Below are 16,236 nucleotides of genomic sequence, written 5' to 3' on the forward strand. Positions count from 1 at the left end.
GGACTGATATATTCCAATTCTATGCAGGTGTTTGGCCAAATAATCATGGCCTGTTGCCAACCTAAATGCAGCTACAGACGATTTTCGTGGTAAATCGGGAATAACTGTGGATTTTGATGCAGAGAGTTCCATTTTTTCCCTTGGGATTGAGTTATCAAATTTTGTTTGTTGAAGTCTAAGTATGTAGATTTAATAAATCTCTTCACAGAGTAATAGGTAGATTTAGTAACAGGTCTGTAAGTAGCAGTGCTGCCCTTCTTTGCTAAAATAATCCGCATTCTCATTTTCCAGGATTCCACAATGGGATGGTATCCATTGGAATACAATTCTTTTATTGAGTGATATTAATATTGAGAGAGCATTTTAGTTATTTCTGCTGTTTGAGATGAAGGTGTGTGTTTAGAGACGATTGATAGAATAGCTGCTTTGGAGTCTGACAATATAACTGCATTCCTAAATTTATTGATGTGGCATAGAAGATTCCTGAGACTTTCACTTATTGCAATGATTTCACCATCAAAACTTGTTGTTCCATATCCAAGAGATCTATAAAGTGAGAAGAGACAGCACGTAACACCTGCACCTGCACCTTGTTCGCTGGAGATCAAGGATCCGTCGGTGTATAAATGAAGCCAGTTTTGTGGAGGGTATCTAATATTAATTGTCTCTAAAGACAATTGTTTTAGTATTTCAGTGTTTACTTCTGATTTCAGTATTTCTTCTCTTAAATTTAGATTATATTCCATATTTAATAGAGTTAAAGGGTTTGATTTAATTTGTAGGTTTTCTTTTAAATTCGGGATATTGATTTTCTGTTTTAATTCTTGAACAATGGATATGAAACTTTTTTGAGTTTTCAATCTACAAAGAGGACTGTATTAATTCCAATTGTTACCTGGTAATCTGATAAGTTTTTAATATTGAATCAGTGCTTTTTCTTCTATTGTCATTACACAATTGTCTATTGTTACACAATAGTAAAAGCTTTCTTAGAATTAAAAAATGTGCTTATCTTTTTCAGAGAATCGCAATTGAGATTTCTCGCAATAATGTGGCAGCTACTCGTGCTAATGGCAGCAGTGGTGCAGATGTCTCAAACCAAACGAATCAAACCAGTGTGGTTTCACCTATAGTTGGAGATATTGTTCTCGCCAGTCAAATCTTAGAACCATCTCTTATACCTAGCTCTTCTCCTGTCAGGTTAGTGTAAGATATGATCTATTCAATTTTAGAAATAGATTACATTATTCTGTACAAGCTTGTAATTATGTAAGGTGAATAACAAAAACCTAAGACTGCACTTTACAGGACACTTTTAGGAATGGGTTCAGCCTTTTGTGGCTGAAAACTTGGTTACCCTAGATAATCACATACATTACTTGCATATGGGCTATTCCATCTCAAATCGACTGAAATATAGAGAAAATTGACCTTGCAATTTTTAAATACAATGAAACTTTTTCCGTCCGTAGACAACTGTGATACAATGCTTTGTGCAAAGTTTGAGGCATCAGAACTTCATAGTGTTTAAATTAAAAATATTTAAATTTATCGTATTTTCATAAAATTAGCAACTTTAAACTGTTGTGGCTCCGAAACCCTTTCACCCAATGATCAAAATCGTGGTTTATTTTGATGCTGAAAAGTTAAAGTTTATATTGACATGCAAACAGTTTTTCTTACTTTTTATGGAAATGGAGAAATTTACATTTTTCTTAATTAAGACACCTTCGCCCACGAAAAAATATTTTAAAAATATATGGTTAGATTCCGCATTGAAAGTACAAATAAACACGTATTTTTTACTGGTGCAACGTTAATAAGAAGGTATTAAAAAATCAGATAAAGGAAATAAATAGTACGTGTGTGAGCTAACCAGCTGACTGTGAGACGGGAGCTAGCCTAGGCAAGCAAGGCCAGGAGATGTAAACACGTGATGTTTCGTCTAGTAGCGCATAGCTGGGCTAGCTTTATCACAGGTGTTCATAAACACAGGAGTAAAATGACGCCCAGCACTCGCTTATCTTCAGCTCTCGGCCAGTCCGTGCTGTGTTGCGCCTTTCAAGTCTAGGCATGTGAAAATAATTTATTTAATACCCTCGAAACTTATTGCCGAGCCACTAAGCAAACAATGCCGAATCCCTGTTAATAATGCAAGATCTTTTCTCAATATTTTTTTACATTTTTACAAATGGCCAAAAAGCCTAAAAGTAAGTAAAATCAGATTATCTGTCTCTCTGTATATAATAAAAATAAGGATTACTTCTTAACATAACCTACCAAATGTCAGCTTCAAAATGAGCTCTCGTTCAGTGTTCTGCAGTAAATGGTTCCAGAGTTCTGAGCGCTGAAAGAGGCTTGTTTTTCTAAAATACGCTAAATTTGTCGCTCAACAATACGAAAACCGTTTGACTTTCGATAGTATATTTTTACAAATGCACTCTCCTCAGCACCTTGTATAAATAGGGAAAAAATTAGAGTATAAAAAATGCGAGGTTTTTTACTGATCGATTTCATATGGAATAGCCCATATGAACTATTTTGAAATTCTACAAAATAACAGAGCATATTTATGTATTTGATTTTAAATAAAGTTTGTTCTAATGTCAGGACACCAGAAACTATCAGTACAGCTGCTGTATCACATATACCAACAAATGCTATATGCCAACTGGTGAATGTGCCTGTTCGACCAAATGATTCTACATCATCAATTTCCACATCAGGCGGTTCTTCTCATTCTCAAGCTGGCAAGAATATTAATTCCGGTGTAGGAGTACCTAGAAAGCAACAGAATCATGGCAATGTAAATAGTACGTCAAACAACAAGAATAGCCGGCCTGTCTTGCCTCTCACTACATCGCTTTCTTCTCCAAATCTCCTTAATGCTGGAACAGTTCTGTCCAGTTGTAGTAGCAGCGAGAGTGAGGTAACATTCCTTTAACATACTTAACTTTGGCATTAGAAAGATCATAATTCACAGCTTTTGAAGTTCAAACTATTTTTTTAACAGCATGATTGTAAATGTTTTGTTACAATAAGTTCAGAAACGCAAATGCAGATTTGATTAAAGATGTTAAGTATATTTTTAGTATATTTCCATAAATTAAAATGGAAAGTATGGTGTAGCCTAGATTATCATCTTTAATTTGTTCCCCAAAATTACGAAACAACGATAATCAAATCATTTATGCACATTTTACAGTGATGATTTGTTTGAAAAATAAAACCTATTGTCCGCGCAACTTATCTAGGCACCTGGGTACCATAGTGCTCTTTCGCTGCCCCGTAGCTATCTGCTGGCTCCTGACCGTCGCTGCAGCAGTTGTACATACAGTTACAAAAACATCATTCGGTATTTAATTTCAGTGCATTCCATTGGATATGGTAGGTGAAAGTATATGGTTTCACAAAATAACAAACATAAATAAATTACATTTTTCTTCATCTGTGTGCTATACAGTATGATCACAACTCCAATCATTACAATATTCGTATGTGGCCATGAGCTACTGATGGTAAGCGATGCATGAAGTCTTTCAACTAGAAGCACAGGTTTGTAGTTGTTGGGTTTCCTAAAAGTTCACTTTCACATACAGTCATTATCAATATTCTTCTAATTCTGACTTTATTATCTCCCTCTCCTTACTGTGTACGCTATATTAAAATTCAATTATGGTTTATTTAACGACGCTCGCAACTGCAGAGGTTATATCAGCGTCGCCGGTGTGCCGGAATTTTGTCCCGCAGGAGTTCTTTTACATGCCAGTAAATCTACTGACATGGACTTGTCGCATTTACACACACTTAAATGCCATCGACCTCGGCCGGGATCGAACCAGCAACCTCGAGTATAGACGGCGCATATAACCTTGCTGCATCTTGTATTACTACCGGCCATTGCATAAATATGTCTTCACAGAATGCAAAATTACTGTAAGTACAGATCACACTAAGCAAGCAAATGTATTTTACCCGCCTTGTAGACCATCCTTCCCTCTCCTGCCCCGCTACCTTTAGAAGTGACCCCTCTACCCCCGTGCCTCTCTCTTTTAGCTGCCCAGATAAGTTTCGTGGACAGTAGCTGTATATTAACACGTTTCTTTTAGATTCTAACTTTGAACAAAATTTTTGGCACGCATCAGAAGTTAATGTCATCCAATTAGACCATTAATAATATCACAATGATTTAATTAAATAAAAAATTATCAAAGTACATTACATTTTTATAGGACTTTAACAGAAAATCTTAATAAATGCTGTAAAATTCAATAAAGACATAATTGCGTGTTTCCTTGGCATGCCATTGTTCGTTTACCGAATTTGATATTGAAATTAACAGCTCTTAGATGCTTGAAGGTCACTTGTTTATAATTGTACACTTCTTAATATGCATTCTTCGCAGGATATGAGTGAACCTGAAGGATACAATGATGACTGTGGGAATCACAACACCACTCTTGGTACGACAGAAGAAAATTCGAATGATGAAAATGATGTTGATGATGAAACCATGTCAGGTGAGTTTGAATTGGCTAATGTATCACTTCTCTTATTATTAGAATAAATGTTGATCAAATGTAATTTAGAATTGAAATAAAATTCTTGATGAATTAACAGTGCAGATGGCAAAATACATTCAGGGACAAAAAAACCGGACACTTCTATATTTGATTGTATTCTGTTGCCAATTATTTCAAAATGAAACAAAACCCATTTAAACAAAATAATGTTTCATTTAGCACCTTATACGACAACATTTGAAAAAAAACATCTCTGATGAGAAAATTTACAAAAAATTACAAAGGGCGTATAACTATGGCATCATTTGGTCTAACTGTTTTTTTCATTTTATGGTGCTTAAACATTAAAAACTCTTTTTAGTAATGGGTATTACCCCCTCTGGCTTGAATAACTGCATCCATACGTCTTGGCATGCTCTCAATTTAGTTAGCAATGTCTTCTTGAGGAATAAGTTCCCATTCTTCGCCAAGTGCTCGCCTCAACTCTTGTAACGATTCTGGTCTCAGTCGTCTATTCTTAACACGCTGTCCCAGCATGTCCCACATGTGTTCAATTGGGTTCTTGTCTGGACTCCTTGCTGGCCATGGAAGAACATGAATTCCCACTTCTTGGAGATAATCTCCGACCGCATGGGCAATATGCGGCCGTGCATTATCATGCATTAAAACAAAATTATCACCTACAAATTGGCCAAATGGCACAACATGATCAGCCAAACATTCATTTATATACCTATCAGCTGTTAGTCTTCCATTTTCAATAAAAACAAACTCTGTACGAGCATCCGTACACTCTCCTGCCCAAACCATCACTCCACCACCTCCATACAGCACATTTTCGGAAATGTAACACTGTGAAAATCGTTCTACCCTCCTTCTCCTATCTCTTTCACATCCATCAAGTGAGCACAGATTGAAACGGGACTCATCGGTGAACAGAACACAGCTCCACTGTCCATTTCTCCAATCCCTGTGATCATTTGTAAAACGCAGTCGTTCAACTCGATGCATCCTGAGAAGTCTGGGACCAGTTGCAGGTCTACTTGATATCAGTCCACTTGCTTTCAACCTCCTTCTAACTGTTTTGGCCGAAATTGGGCGTCCATGCATGTTAACAAATTGCTGGGCTACACTAGTAGCTGGCAGGTTGCTCTCCCTAAGAACTCTCAACACCATATACCTGTCTTCATTTGGATTTGTAGCTCTTGGACGACCCGAACCTGGTCTTCTGGTATATTCTAGGGTCTCTCTATACCGTTTTATGGCATCATGGGTTGTGCTTCTAGCCATATTCATAACATTTGAAATGTAACGTACATTGCGTCCATCATCGTAAAGGGCTATAGCTCGAGCCACATCTTCAGGTCGCATCTTGTTTTAAGACAAATGTTACAACCCCACTTAAACTCAGAAAATGTATAAATAAAGAAATAACGAATGATAACGATAATGAAGCACAAGATGGTTGAGACAAAATTGTTATAGCTGAGACTCCGAAAGCAAAATTGGAATATTTGGTTGTAATGGCTTGTTTATAAAACAAAAAACAATCAACAATGTATACACGTCTCCATAACAACAGATGGCTACCATAATATTGTATGAGAAGATAATGTTTTGCAAAATACCAGCATATATTAAAGTGTCCGGTTTTTTTGTCCCTGAGTGTATTATATATAACTAAGAGAAATATTTGTATGTTGTGAGGTTATTTATGGATCTTATTAATAAACCACTTTTCAGAAGTGTCTTGCACAAAGAGCTGTTAGAGTCGTGAAAAAGTAATAGTTTAAGATGTATAAAATTTTGATTATTAATTAATAATGACAAGCGATCTTCATTATGACAAAAATATCACAAATAATGATAATTGCTTTGAAATCAGCTCTAATGATTGTCTTTTTGTCTCACATAAGAAATGGTTGTGAGAAATATTATGCATTCGTAATGTTCTAAAATCTTTTATGCTCGACTATGCCGAAATGTAGTAATTATACACCTGGTAGTAGCCCTTTAATGCACCTCATTAAAGTACACCTATTCATTATAATTCAGTTGTTCAGCCAATGAGAAATCACCATTGTACCATTATGAAACCGCAAGTATCGATTATTCTTGGATATGCAATCGAAAGACAATTAGCGAAAAGTCACGGAGGCTGGAAATCCAATACTGTCGCAGAAGGTTATGTTCTGTTACTATAATAATTAGCGTTAATTGTAAATAATATTCAAATAAATTCAATTTGTCATCTCGTTTTTCAATTCTAAATCAATTTCCAGGTTATATCGAGCCTAATGTTCATGTTATTCTCTAGATTATATCAAGGTCAATGACATTCGTGCCTTGGAAAAAATCAATACTTTCGCGTCTGCGCACATCTCACAATTCAGGTCAGTTCTGCTCCTCACTTACATAACCATAACATGAATACTTATGAATAATTTAAAGTTAGAAATATGGTCGAGCATAAAAAGTCGCATGAAACTTGCCTATAATGGTAATTAAGACGCTCGTATGAAAATTATGAAACTTACTTGCACTCGTTTCATAAACAAACATACTCGCGTCTTAATTACTACCATTATAGGCTCGTTGCATAATGTACTATCTCATTTACATTTGTATGTTCTGCCACAAACATCCCTCATCCAAAATCTGTGTGGTTAAGAAACTGTTGAGCTCTGACACTTAGGATTTATTTTAATTCAGTAAATACAGTAATTAAAAAATGTTCTCATGCAAGAACTGTTTGATTCACATAAAACTTATTTTTAAAATAATTAATACAAAAACTATACAGTTTATGGTCCATAGTTAATATGAGTAATTTTTGTGTGTTTTTTACTTTCACCTTTTTTTCAATACAGTTATGTGAGCCTACTGCTGCAGGGGGGTTATGTACCACTATAATAATTATAGTGGTGAAAAGTTCTTGAAAAGCTCCCAAACTGTTGAATAATTTTGAGGGAAAAATTGTTCCGGGGCCGGGTATCGAACCCGGGACCTTTGGTTAAATGTACCAATGCTCTACCAACTGACCTACGCGGGAACTCTACCCGACACCGATCCAACTTTTCCCCCTGTCGAGTAGAGTTCCTGGGTAGCTCAGTTGGTAGAGTGTTGGTACGTTTAACCAAAGGTCCCGAGTTCGATACCCGGCCCCGGAACAATTTTTTCCTCAACTTTACAGGGAATTATACCTGAAAGCTTGATTTACATAATACACGTAACTGTTCGTTAACAGAAAACCACAATTTAAGTCACACAGAGTTAGTGTCCACTCAATATTGGTTGCTTGACGGTTGTCAGCCCACTTTGAGGTCTGTGGATATAGGGGAAAAAGTTGGATCAGTGTGGGTAGAATGCCCGGGTAGCTCAGTTGGTAGAGTGTTGGTACATTTAACCAAAGATCCCAGATTCGATACCCTGCCCCGGAACAATTTTTCCCTCAAAATTATTCAAATCAACTTTACAGGGAGTTATACCTGAAAGCTTCATTTACTCACAAACTGTTGTTATAAATTCTACCATGTGACAGTACTTATATGCTATTCAAAGTTATTATCTTTCAAAATAGTTCCTTCGGAACTTCACATGCTATTCTAACAAACTTTCTCCGTTTGGAAGCATTCCTTGAGTGACTTTACAATTTTCTCAGAGTTATTTTTAGTAATTTCTATGGAATCAAATCATTGGGAATAACCATTTGTTTTTCATTTGTTCTCTTAATTGCTCCAAAACGCTTTTATACTGGTGTTAGTGTATTGTTTGATCTCTTGGCGCTTATTCATGAAAACCAACATTGTCTTCACACTGGACTGACTTTGCCTTTTTTCGGTAGTGATGAACCTGTGCTCATGCATTTGGCTGATGGAGCCCTGATTTTTTTATCATAGCCTAGTAATTAATTATCCCTTGTAATTATTAACTTCATATTCATTTAAACTTGGTTCACTTTAGTTTTTTTTAATCCACTCCAAGTTAGAAATGACAGAAACTTTGCAATCACATATATAAATCCCACAAGGGTAGCTGCCCTTCACTAAGGATTGCTAAAAGACACAGCATACTGAACAAATAAAATAAAATAAACATTTGTGTTATCAGTATTTATGATTATTTTGAAATGGAAGCTACCCTTGGGGAAGTACTTTATTCAATAATTACTAGTAATCAGGTGGAATATAAAGAAATTTAGGTGTAAAGGTGATTACATAAAATCTGAACAGAATATTTCATTACGTCTGTAGCAATAATTTTCAAAATTTTTGAAGGAATTCCAAAAGACTTAAAACATTCAACTGAGAATTTTGGAATTATTCCCCTTTCTCCGAACAATAGTTCAAATAGATGTAGATTCATTTTCCGGGCTGAGAGGCCGTGGTCTATTGGTTGGTTTTATACCAGACGTTTCATCTGCAACTGCGGCAGACATCTTCAGTGGAGTGGTATCCGAGGTCGCAAGACTCTTCTCGGCGTACCTGAGGCAACTGATCCTGTGGCTGGTTGTGCGGGCGTATTTATAGTGCAGCTCGCAGGCCGAGGCCTGTTGTCGCTGCGGTCCGCGCCACTTTGTTCGCTGCTCTCGTTCTGGGTTCCGTCCTTTTGTTGTAGTGGCTTCTTATCTGTTCTGTTTAGGACCGGGTACCAACACTTGTTTAGCTTTACACCTTCTTCCTTGCGATTAAAGTTGTTATGTTTATATATTTCGATTGCTTCTCTATGTAGACGGGGGAAGAAGTGCGTCGTCGTGCTCAAGATGTCCGTGTCCTTGAATCTTATGTTGTGATCGCCCTCTTGATAGGCATGTGCTGCCACTGCCGATTTGTCGATCTGTCCTAGGCGGCAATTCCTATTATGTTCTGTCAGTCTCGTCCTGACGCTCCGCTGTGTAGTACCGATGTAGACCTTCCACATAATAGGAATTGCCGCCTAGGACAGATCGACAAATCGGCAGTGGCAGCACATGCCTATCAAGAGGGCGATCACAACATAAGATTCAAGGACACGGACATCTTGAGCACGATGACGCACTTCTTCCCCCGTCTACATAGAAAAGCGTTCGAAATATATAAACATAACAACAACTTTAATCGCAAGGAAGAAAGCGTAAAGCTAAACAAGTGTTGGTACCCGGTCCTAAACAGAACAGATAAGAAGCCACTACAACAAAAGGACGGAACCCAGAACGGGAGCAGCGAACAAAGCGGCGCGGACCTCAGCGACAACAGGCCTCGGCCCGCGAGCTGCACTATAAATACGCCCGCACAACCAGCCACAGGATCAGTTGCCTCAGGTACGCCGAGAAGAGTCTTGCGACCTCGGATACCACTCCACTGAAGATGTCTGCCGCAGTTGCAGACGAAACGTCTGGTATAAAACCAACCAATAGACCACGGCCTCTCAGCCCGGAAAATGAATCTACATCTATAGACTCCGGCCGTGAAAGCCTACACTGCAAGAATAGTTCAAATACTTCAATCTGTCCTTGTAAAAAAAAATAAATCCCTAAAGTATTTAATTGTAGGGAAATGTACAATGGAAATATGGGAAATTATTTATCCATGTTGAATTCTTAACTCAAATTACTATCTAACGCAATTCTAGTTATTGTAAAAATTATTACAAATAATAACACATTATGCACTAATTTTTGTGCTAAAAGATACATGTAATTTCCAAAGAGAATAGTTTCTACATTATGTCATTATATAAAAACTTTTTTTTTTTTTTTTTTGGTCAGAAAGATATTGCATGTAGTGAAATAACATTATATGTTTCATGCCTCTCTTCAGAAATATATGTCACTGCATTTCATCATTGTGGCCTTGTAATATACATACAGAATGTTTCAAAAGTGATGGTAAAAAATTTAGGAAGCAGAAGTAAAAATAAAGAGAAGCAGTAAACATGGGTCCGCAAATTAACTGTTTACGAGATAATGCCATTTTGTCCTAGTTGGGGCCCACCCAATACAAAGTACTAATTCCAACAAAAGCAGTGACAATTTTATTTAATTTATCAATCACGAGATAGTAAAATTCATAATTTTGGCTTCAACACCACAGAAATGTGATTAAACATACACAAAAGGGTCCACACCAGTGGAGTAACAGTCAGCGCGTCTGGCCGCGAAACCAGGTGGCCCGGGTTCGAATCCCGGTTGGGGCAAGTTACCTGGTTGAGGTTTTTTCCGGGGTTTTCCCTCAACCCAATATGAGCAAATGCTGGGTAACTTTCGGTGCTGGACCCCGGACTTATTTCACCGGCATTATCACCTTCATTTCATTCAAATGCTACATAACCTAGATGTTGAGACAGTGTCGTAAAATAACCTAATAAAAATTTAAAAAAAAAAAACACAAAAGGAACTTCTTTGTTTGAACAACAGTAAAGATTGTAGATAAACAAGGTACAGTACAGTATGAACATGTTAACTGAAGGATTTTACAGTAGGTGTTCAAAATTCTGACCATGCACTTGAATTCATCTTTTTGGTCTTCTCTGCAAAGACCTAAGGATGCGCTTGAGCAATCCTGAGTCATTCTTCATTTGCTGGAAGGCATCAACAATCTAATGCTGCAATTCTTCAGGTGTGTTGTGTAAAGTAGGCTCTTTGCATAACCCCATAATAAACGTCCAAAGGATTTAAATCCAGTGATCTACCTATCCACCGTTCACCATATCGTCTGTTTAGATATCATCTCATATTTAGAAGGAAATGGGATGGGGAGAGTGCGGCACATATACGAAGCATGAATGTTGCCATTTTATCGTATCCAAGCATTCAGTTCACTGGCTGCCTCAACCAGCAAAAAAATGGCATTATCTTGTAAATGGTTAATTTACGAACCCTTGTTTACTGGAACTTTTTTGCTTTTCTTCGTTTTTACTTATCCATAAATTTTTGACCATCACTTTTGAAACATCCTGTATACAGTGTGGGATCATAAATTAACGTTATTTAGAAGTTACCTCTTGACAGCGTGAGAGTAATAATAAGTTAAGTTATTCTTGTGGCTTGAAAGTAAGAAAACTTTGAGAAAGAGGTGTAATTTTACACGTTTTTCTATTAAAGGAAGATTAATGAAAGAAAGGTCACATTTGAGAGTTAAACGTTAAAAATTATGTATGTATGTAGGTATTTATTCACACTGCAATGGGTTATACCTGGTGGCAGTGGTAACTAATTACACACAATAATGACAATAATAAACTTATTAATTAAAAATACTATTAATAATAATACTAATAATTAATACTAACAATAATTTATAATAATAATCATAATAATAATAATAACAGGGAATATCCTAAATTAAATGAAGCACAATCACTTAAAATAACATTTAAAATAAATCTAATTTTTATCTTAAACCTAAGTTCGAACTAAAACCCACGAGTATGATATGTTCATATCTGCAGAAGTACCTTTCAACATTACACTCATTTCACTGTCAACTCACTCACTGCACTGGAACTACGACACATTTCACTGATTCCATCCTGATTTCACTAACACTTCAAAAACATTTCGCTGTTCAAATACTTTGCACTGCCACTATAAACTATAAAGCTTCACTGACAGGAACACGTTTCACTTACACAACACACTTCACTGACACAACATAATTCTTCACTGATACAACACTTCAATAACAAAAAATCATTTACACCCTTTAAATACTGTGTATAATTGCCGTCTATTAGTAAAGTCCTTAAGCCTATTTTTAAATACATTTTTGGTTGTTGGTAAAGCCTTTCGTAAGTCTGCAGGTAAAGCATTCCAGTCCCTGATAGTACGGTTGAGAAAAGAAAACTTTCCAGTGTCCGTCCTCTGTCTTCTTTCCCTCAGTTTATATGAGTGGTCGTTCCTTGAAGAGTAATTTGGCGGCCGCAACCTATTTTTTATTTCTCTCCAGGCAGGCTCACCTCTGTATGTTTTGAACAGCGCATATAATCGAATTCGCGTTCTCCTGTCCGTGAGTGTGTCCCATTTTAATGGTGAATTTTTCCGACAACACTTGAGAGCCCGTTTTTTAATCTTTTCCAGTGTCTTAATATGTTCTTATCTCTAAGGATCCCAACATGCAGCACCATATTCCATTACTGGACGTACTAGTGATTTATATTTATTATGACCATAATAAAAAAACAGTCATTGGAAAGTCCCTCAGAAACGTGATTATAATAAACCATGCTTAGAGGTCATTAGTCAATTCTTTAATGAAAATGCTATAAACAGTTCACAAGTGCTGTATAAGTCAGAATTAGCATCACAATTCATCAAGTGAATTCTGTGGTAAATAAAATACTCTCATAGTTTTGAGTCTTATACTCTTTCTGTTAAGAGGAGAAAAAATGTTCTTTGTAATCTTCTTTGAAGGATGTACTCTTCAAAGTCAGCACAATTGAGAAATGGGACAGGAAGTCCTTTTGCATGGCCAATATGATTAATTTTCTGGATGTAATTGAAGTACACATAAATATTTGAATGCTCTCAGAAAAATTGAGATCTTACCAACGTGAATTGACTAATGTGTTTCAAGGTTTAACTTCTAACCGAAGTGAAGATGGTCATTTGGAAGACCATTGGACTGATCAGGAACTTGAAAAGGATGATGAGAAGCCTACAAACGAGAAACAGGGGATGGATTGCATGAACGAAGAGAGTGGCAGTTCTCAGAAACTTCAGAATTTGAAAGGATGAGAGTTTTGTACACTGAGTAACAGGCCAAAAATATCTTTCTCTGTATGTCACATTTCTGTATTAAAAAAACCATAAAATTTGTATACGTACTAACAAGGAATATTTCACACAAGATAAAAGGATATATTGGATTGTAAGATATACTTTTAAGATGAATAAAACTGTTACATGAAGATATTCTGTCATACATCAATAGTCTTGGAAAATTTACCATAGAATACAGAGTTCATTGGCATTAATTCTATGTGTTTAATTAAGCTTACATTAATAACTGAAGTGTTGAAAATTCTTGTTGAAAAGTTTGTATAATTTTAATTATTTTGATGATAGATTTTATGAAACTCTTGTAGGAGATAATGATGTGGAGTACTCCATTGCTGCTCAACCACTTCTGTTTGGTGACCGAGATCCATTGGCAGATCAAAATATTGGACATACAGGGTGAGATATGTTTTCCAAATAAGAATAGAGACCCAGTTTCAAGTTGTAATTATACCATCTGGGTTTTTTAACTTATGTGGTGAAAAGACGTGTCTCTGTGTTTCAGAACTTATTGCCTGTTCCATCTTCAAGGATACATGCATAGACACCAACTTATTTGAAATAAGTCCGCGAAAACTTTAATTACTCTTTCTCAAAAATAGGGATATCTTATACGAAATTTTATCAATAATTGATTAAATGGCGATCTTACTCGTGTTAATTACGTAAGAATGTGCGGCTTACAGCTGTTTCGGTGCTACTTGACACCATCCTCAGAGCCTCTGTGTCTCAGCACCATCTCAACTTCGCTGCCTGTTGTGTGGGTGCGTTCGTGTAATGAAGAGTTGTGTCAAATAGTGTGTATGTTCTGAAATTGATCTGTGTGTTGAGAATTTGAAAACCAAAAACTCGACACACTATAACAATATGAAATATACAAACACACTAAAACACACCCTAATCAAATTCTCAACACACAGATCACTTTCAGAACACACACACTATTTGACACAATTCTTCATCACACGAACACACCCACACAACAGGCAGCAAAGTTGAGATGGCGCCGAGACACAGAAGGCTCTGAGGATGGTGCCAAGTAGCACCGAAACAGCTGCAAGCCGCACATGCTTACGTAATTAACACGAGTAAGATCGCCATTTAATCAATTATTTATATTCAGTTGTTAAAAGTAGTGTGCGAAAGATTCAACATGGAAGTTTTATCATTAGATGGCAGGAGCATTCCTTGCGGCACATGTTGTAGGGCTATATTATGTCATATGTTACAGCTGATTACGTTCTCCTGCTTGTTGGTTTTTTGTGTGTATCAAAATTATATTTCTGTGTATTGTGGGTCCCTATCACCATGGCATGGTTCGTCCTCAAGTTGCAGATAGGAAAAGACAGCCTCCAGATAAGGTGGGTAGCTACGAATATACTGAATAAGCAGTCGCGAACAGCTGATAAGGGGGTGGTCCTCCAGCTTGGGGGTTGGGCGAAGGGTTAACAACCCATCACTGTAAAAAAACAGTTTGTTGCGAAACCCCAATATAAGCCTCGAAATGGCTCTGATTCTTTGGCTCAACCACAGCAAAGGAATAAGATTATGAGATTTGGTACTTGAAATGTAACTAGTCTGTATAAAACAGGAGGGGTATATATATCAAAATGATAGCCGTCCAAATCTTGGATTTTAAATATCAGCATCCTAATCAATTCAAATGAACAAAAAATAAAATGTAAATTAATGTTAAAAAAATACATAATGAAATTTAAAAAAAAATAATAATATTCTGCGACAAGATGTGGTAGCTATCAAAATGATAAAAATTTATTGAAAATAAATAATATACTGTACATTGAATATTATAAAGATGAATAGAGACGATGATTGATGATGTTCAATGAAGATTTTAAAATGGTTGATGCAATTGTGAACAAAAGAACTAGCTAGATATAGAATGGACTTTGTGGGAGTACAGGGGGTTAGATTAGATGGGAATGGGATATTGCCATTAGGAGATTACTTGTGTACTGCAGGAAAGGAAACAATAATCACCAATTAGGAACAGGATTCTTTGTTCATAAAAGAATAAAATCAGAGTACACATATGGATGAATCTAAAAATGCATATAGTGTGTTAGTTGGAAGACCTGAGGGGAAAATACCTTTGGGGAGGTCAAGGCATAGATGGGAGGATAATATTAAAATCGATTTGAGGGAGGTGGGATATGATGATGGGATTGGATTAACCTTGCTCAGGATAGGGACTGATGGCTGGGTTATGTGAGAATGGCAGTGAACCTCTGGGTTCCTTAAAAGCCATTTGCAAGTAATTAAGTCAGAATTATATTTATAATTATTTTGCATAACCTAGTATAATTTAATATAATTCAGTATTTTCTTACCTCATAATTCAATTTAATTTACAATACATAATAGCGTAAACTTGTAAAATACTGAACGATTCCCCTTAAGAGATGGATGGGGAAATCTGCAGTATGCAGAATATAGATACGAGTAAATTGAATGTTCATGAACCTAAACGAGAGCTTTGAGAACGAGGTGTACGAATAAAAAAAATGGGAACTTTGTTGAAGGTGAATATTGCCTCTTTAATCATTAGTATTGTAAGTACTGTGCGCTAAAAACTGGATATGCAGCCACCCATATGCTTTTTTTTTTTTTTTTTTTTTTGTAGGGAAGAGACTATCAGGCTTGATTTCCCCGTATTTTTTTTCTCTAGTTGCAGAAAGATCAAATGCAATTTTTAATAGAATGATGTAATAATATGATCACAGTAGTATCATGATCATCCATGCGTCTTGTAGGTTAAGGGCATGCAGTTTTGACTATGTAGGATGATTTAGAAAATTTGAATTTAAAATATGGTTTTAATAATTAATCTACAGTACATTAAAGGCATTATTCACGAAATGGATTTTTGGAGTCAAGATTCCCCTACTTTCTTATTTTATACATAAACTATATTATTCATAAGCCTGTATACTTTTT

At 36.2% G+C, this 16,236-nt stretch overlaps 1 protein-coding gene across 1 annotated transcript in view; it reads left to right on the forward strand.

The window, feature by feature from the left end:
* The window catches only part of LOC138693050 (E3 ubiquitin-protein ligase TRIM37-like), a 63,396-nt gene that overhangs the window by 30,124 nt on the left and 17,036 nt on the right, over positions 1 to 16,236 (forward strand). The window contains exons 8-11 of the mRNA XM_069816605.1: positions 1,022 to 1,200; positions 2,611 to 2,929; positions 4,406 to 4,520; positions 13,587 to 13,677. Coding sequence (XP_069672706.1) covers positions 1,022 to 1,200; positions 2,611 to 2,929; positions 4,406 to 4,520; positions 13,587 to 13,677 — 704 coding nt within the window. The remainder of the gene's footprint in view (positions 1 to 1,021; positions 1,201 to 2,610; positions 2,930 to 4,405; positions 4,521 to 13,586; positions 13,678 to 16,236) is intronic.

Source organism: Periplaneta americana, chromosome 17, assembly GCF_040183065.1.
Source record: "Periplaneta americana isolate PAMFEO1 chromosome 17, P.americana_PAMFEO1_priV1, whole genome shotgun sequence".
NCBI lineage: Eukaryota > Metazoa > Arthropoda > Insecta > Blattodea > Blattidae > Periplaneta > Periplaneta americana.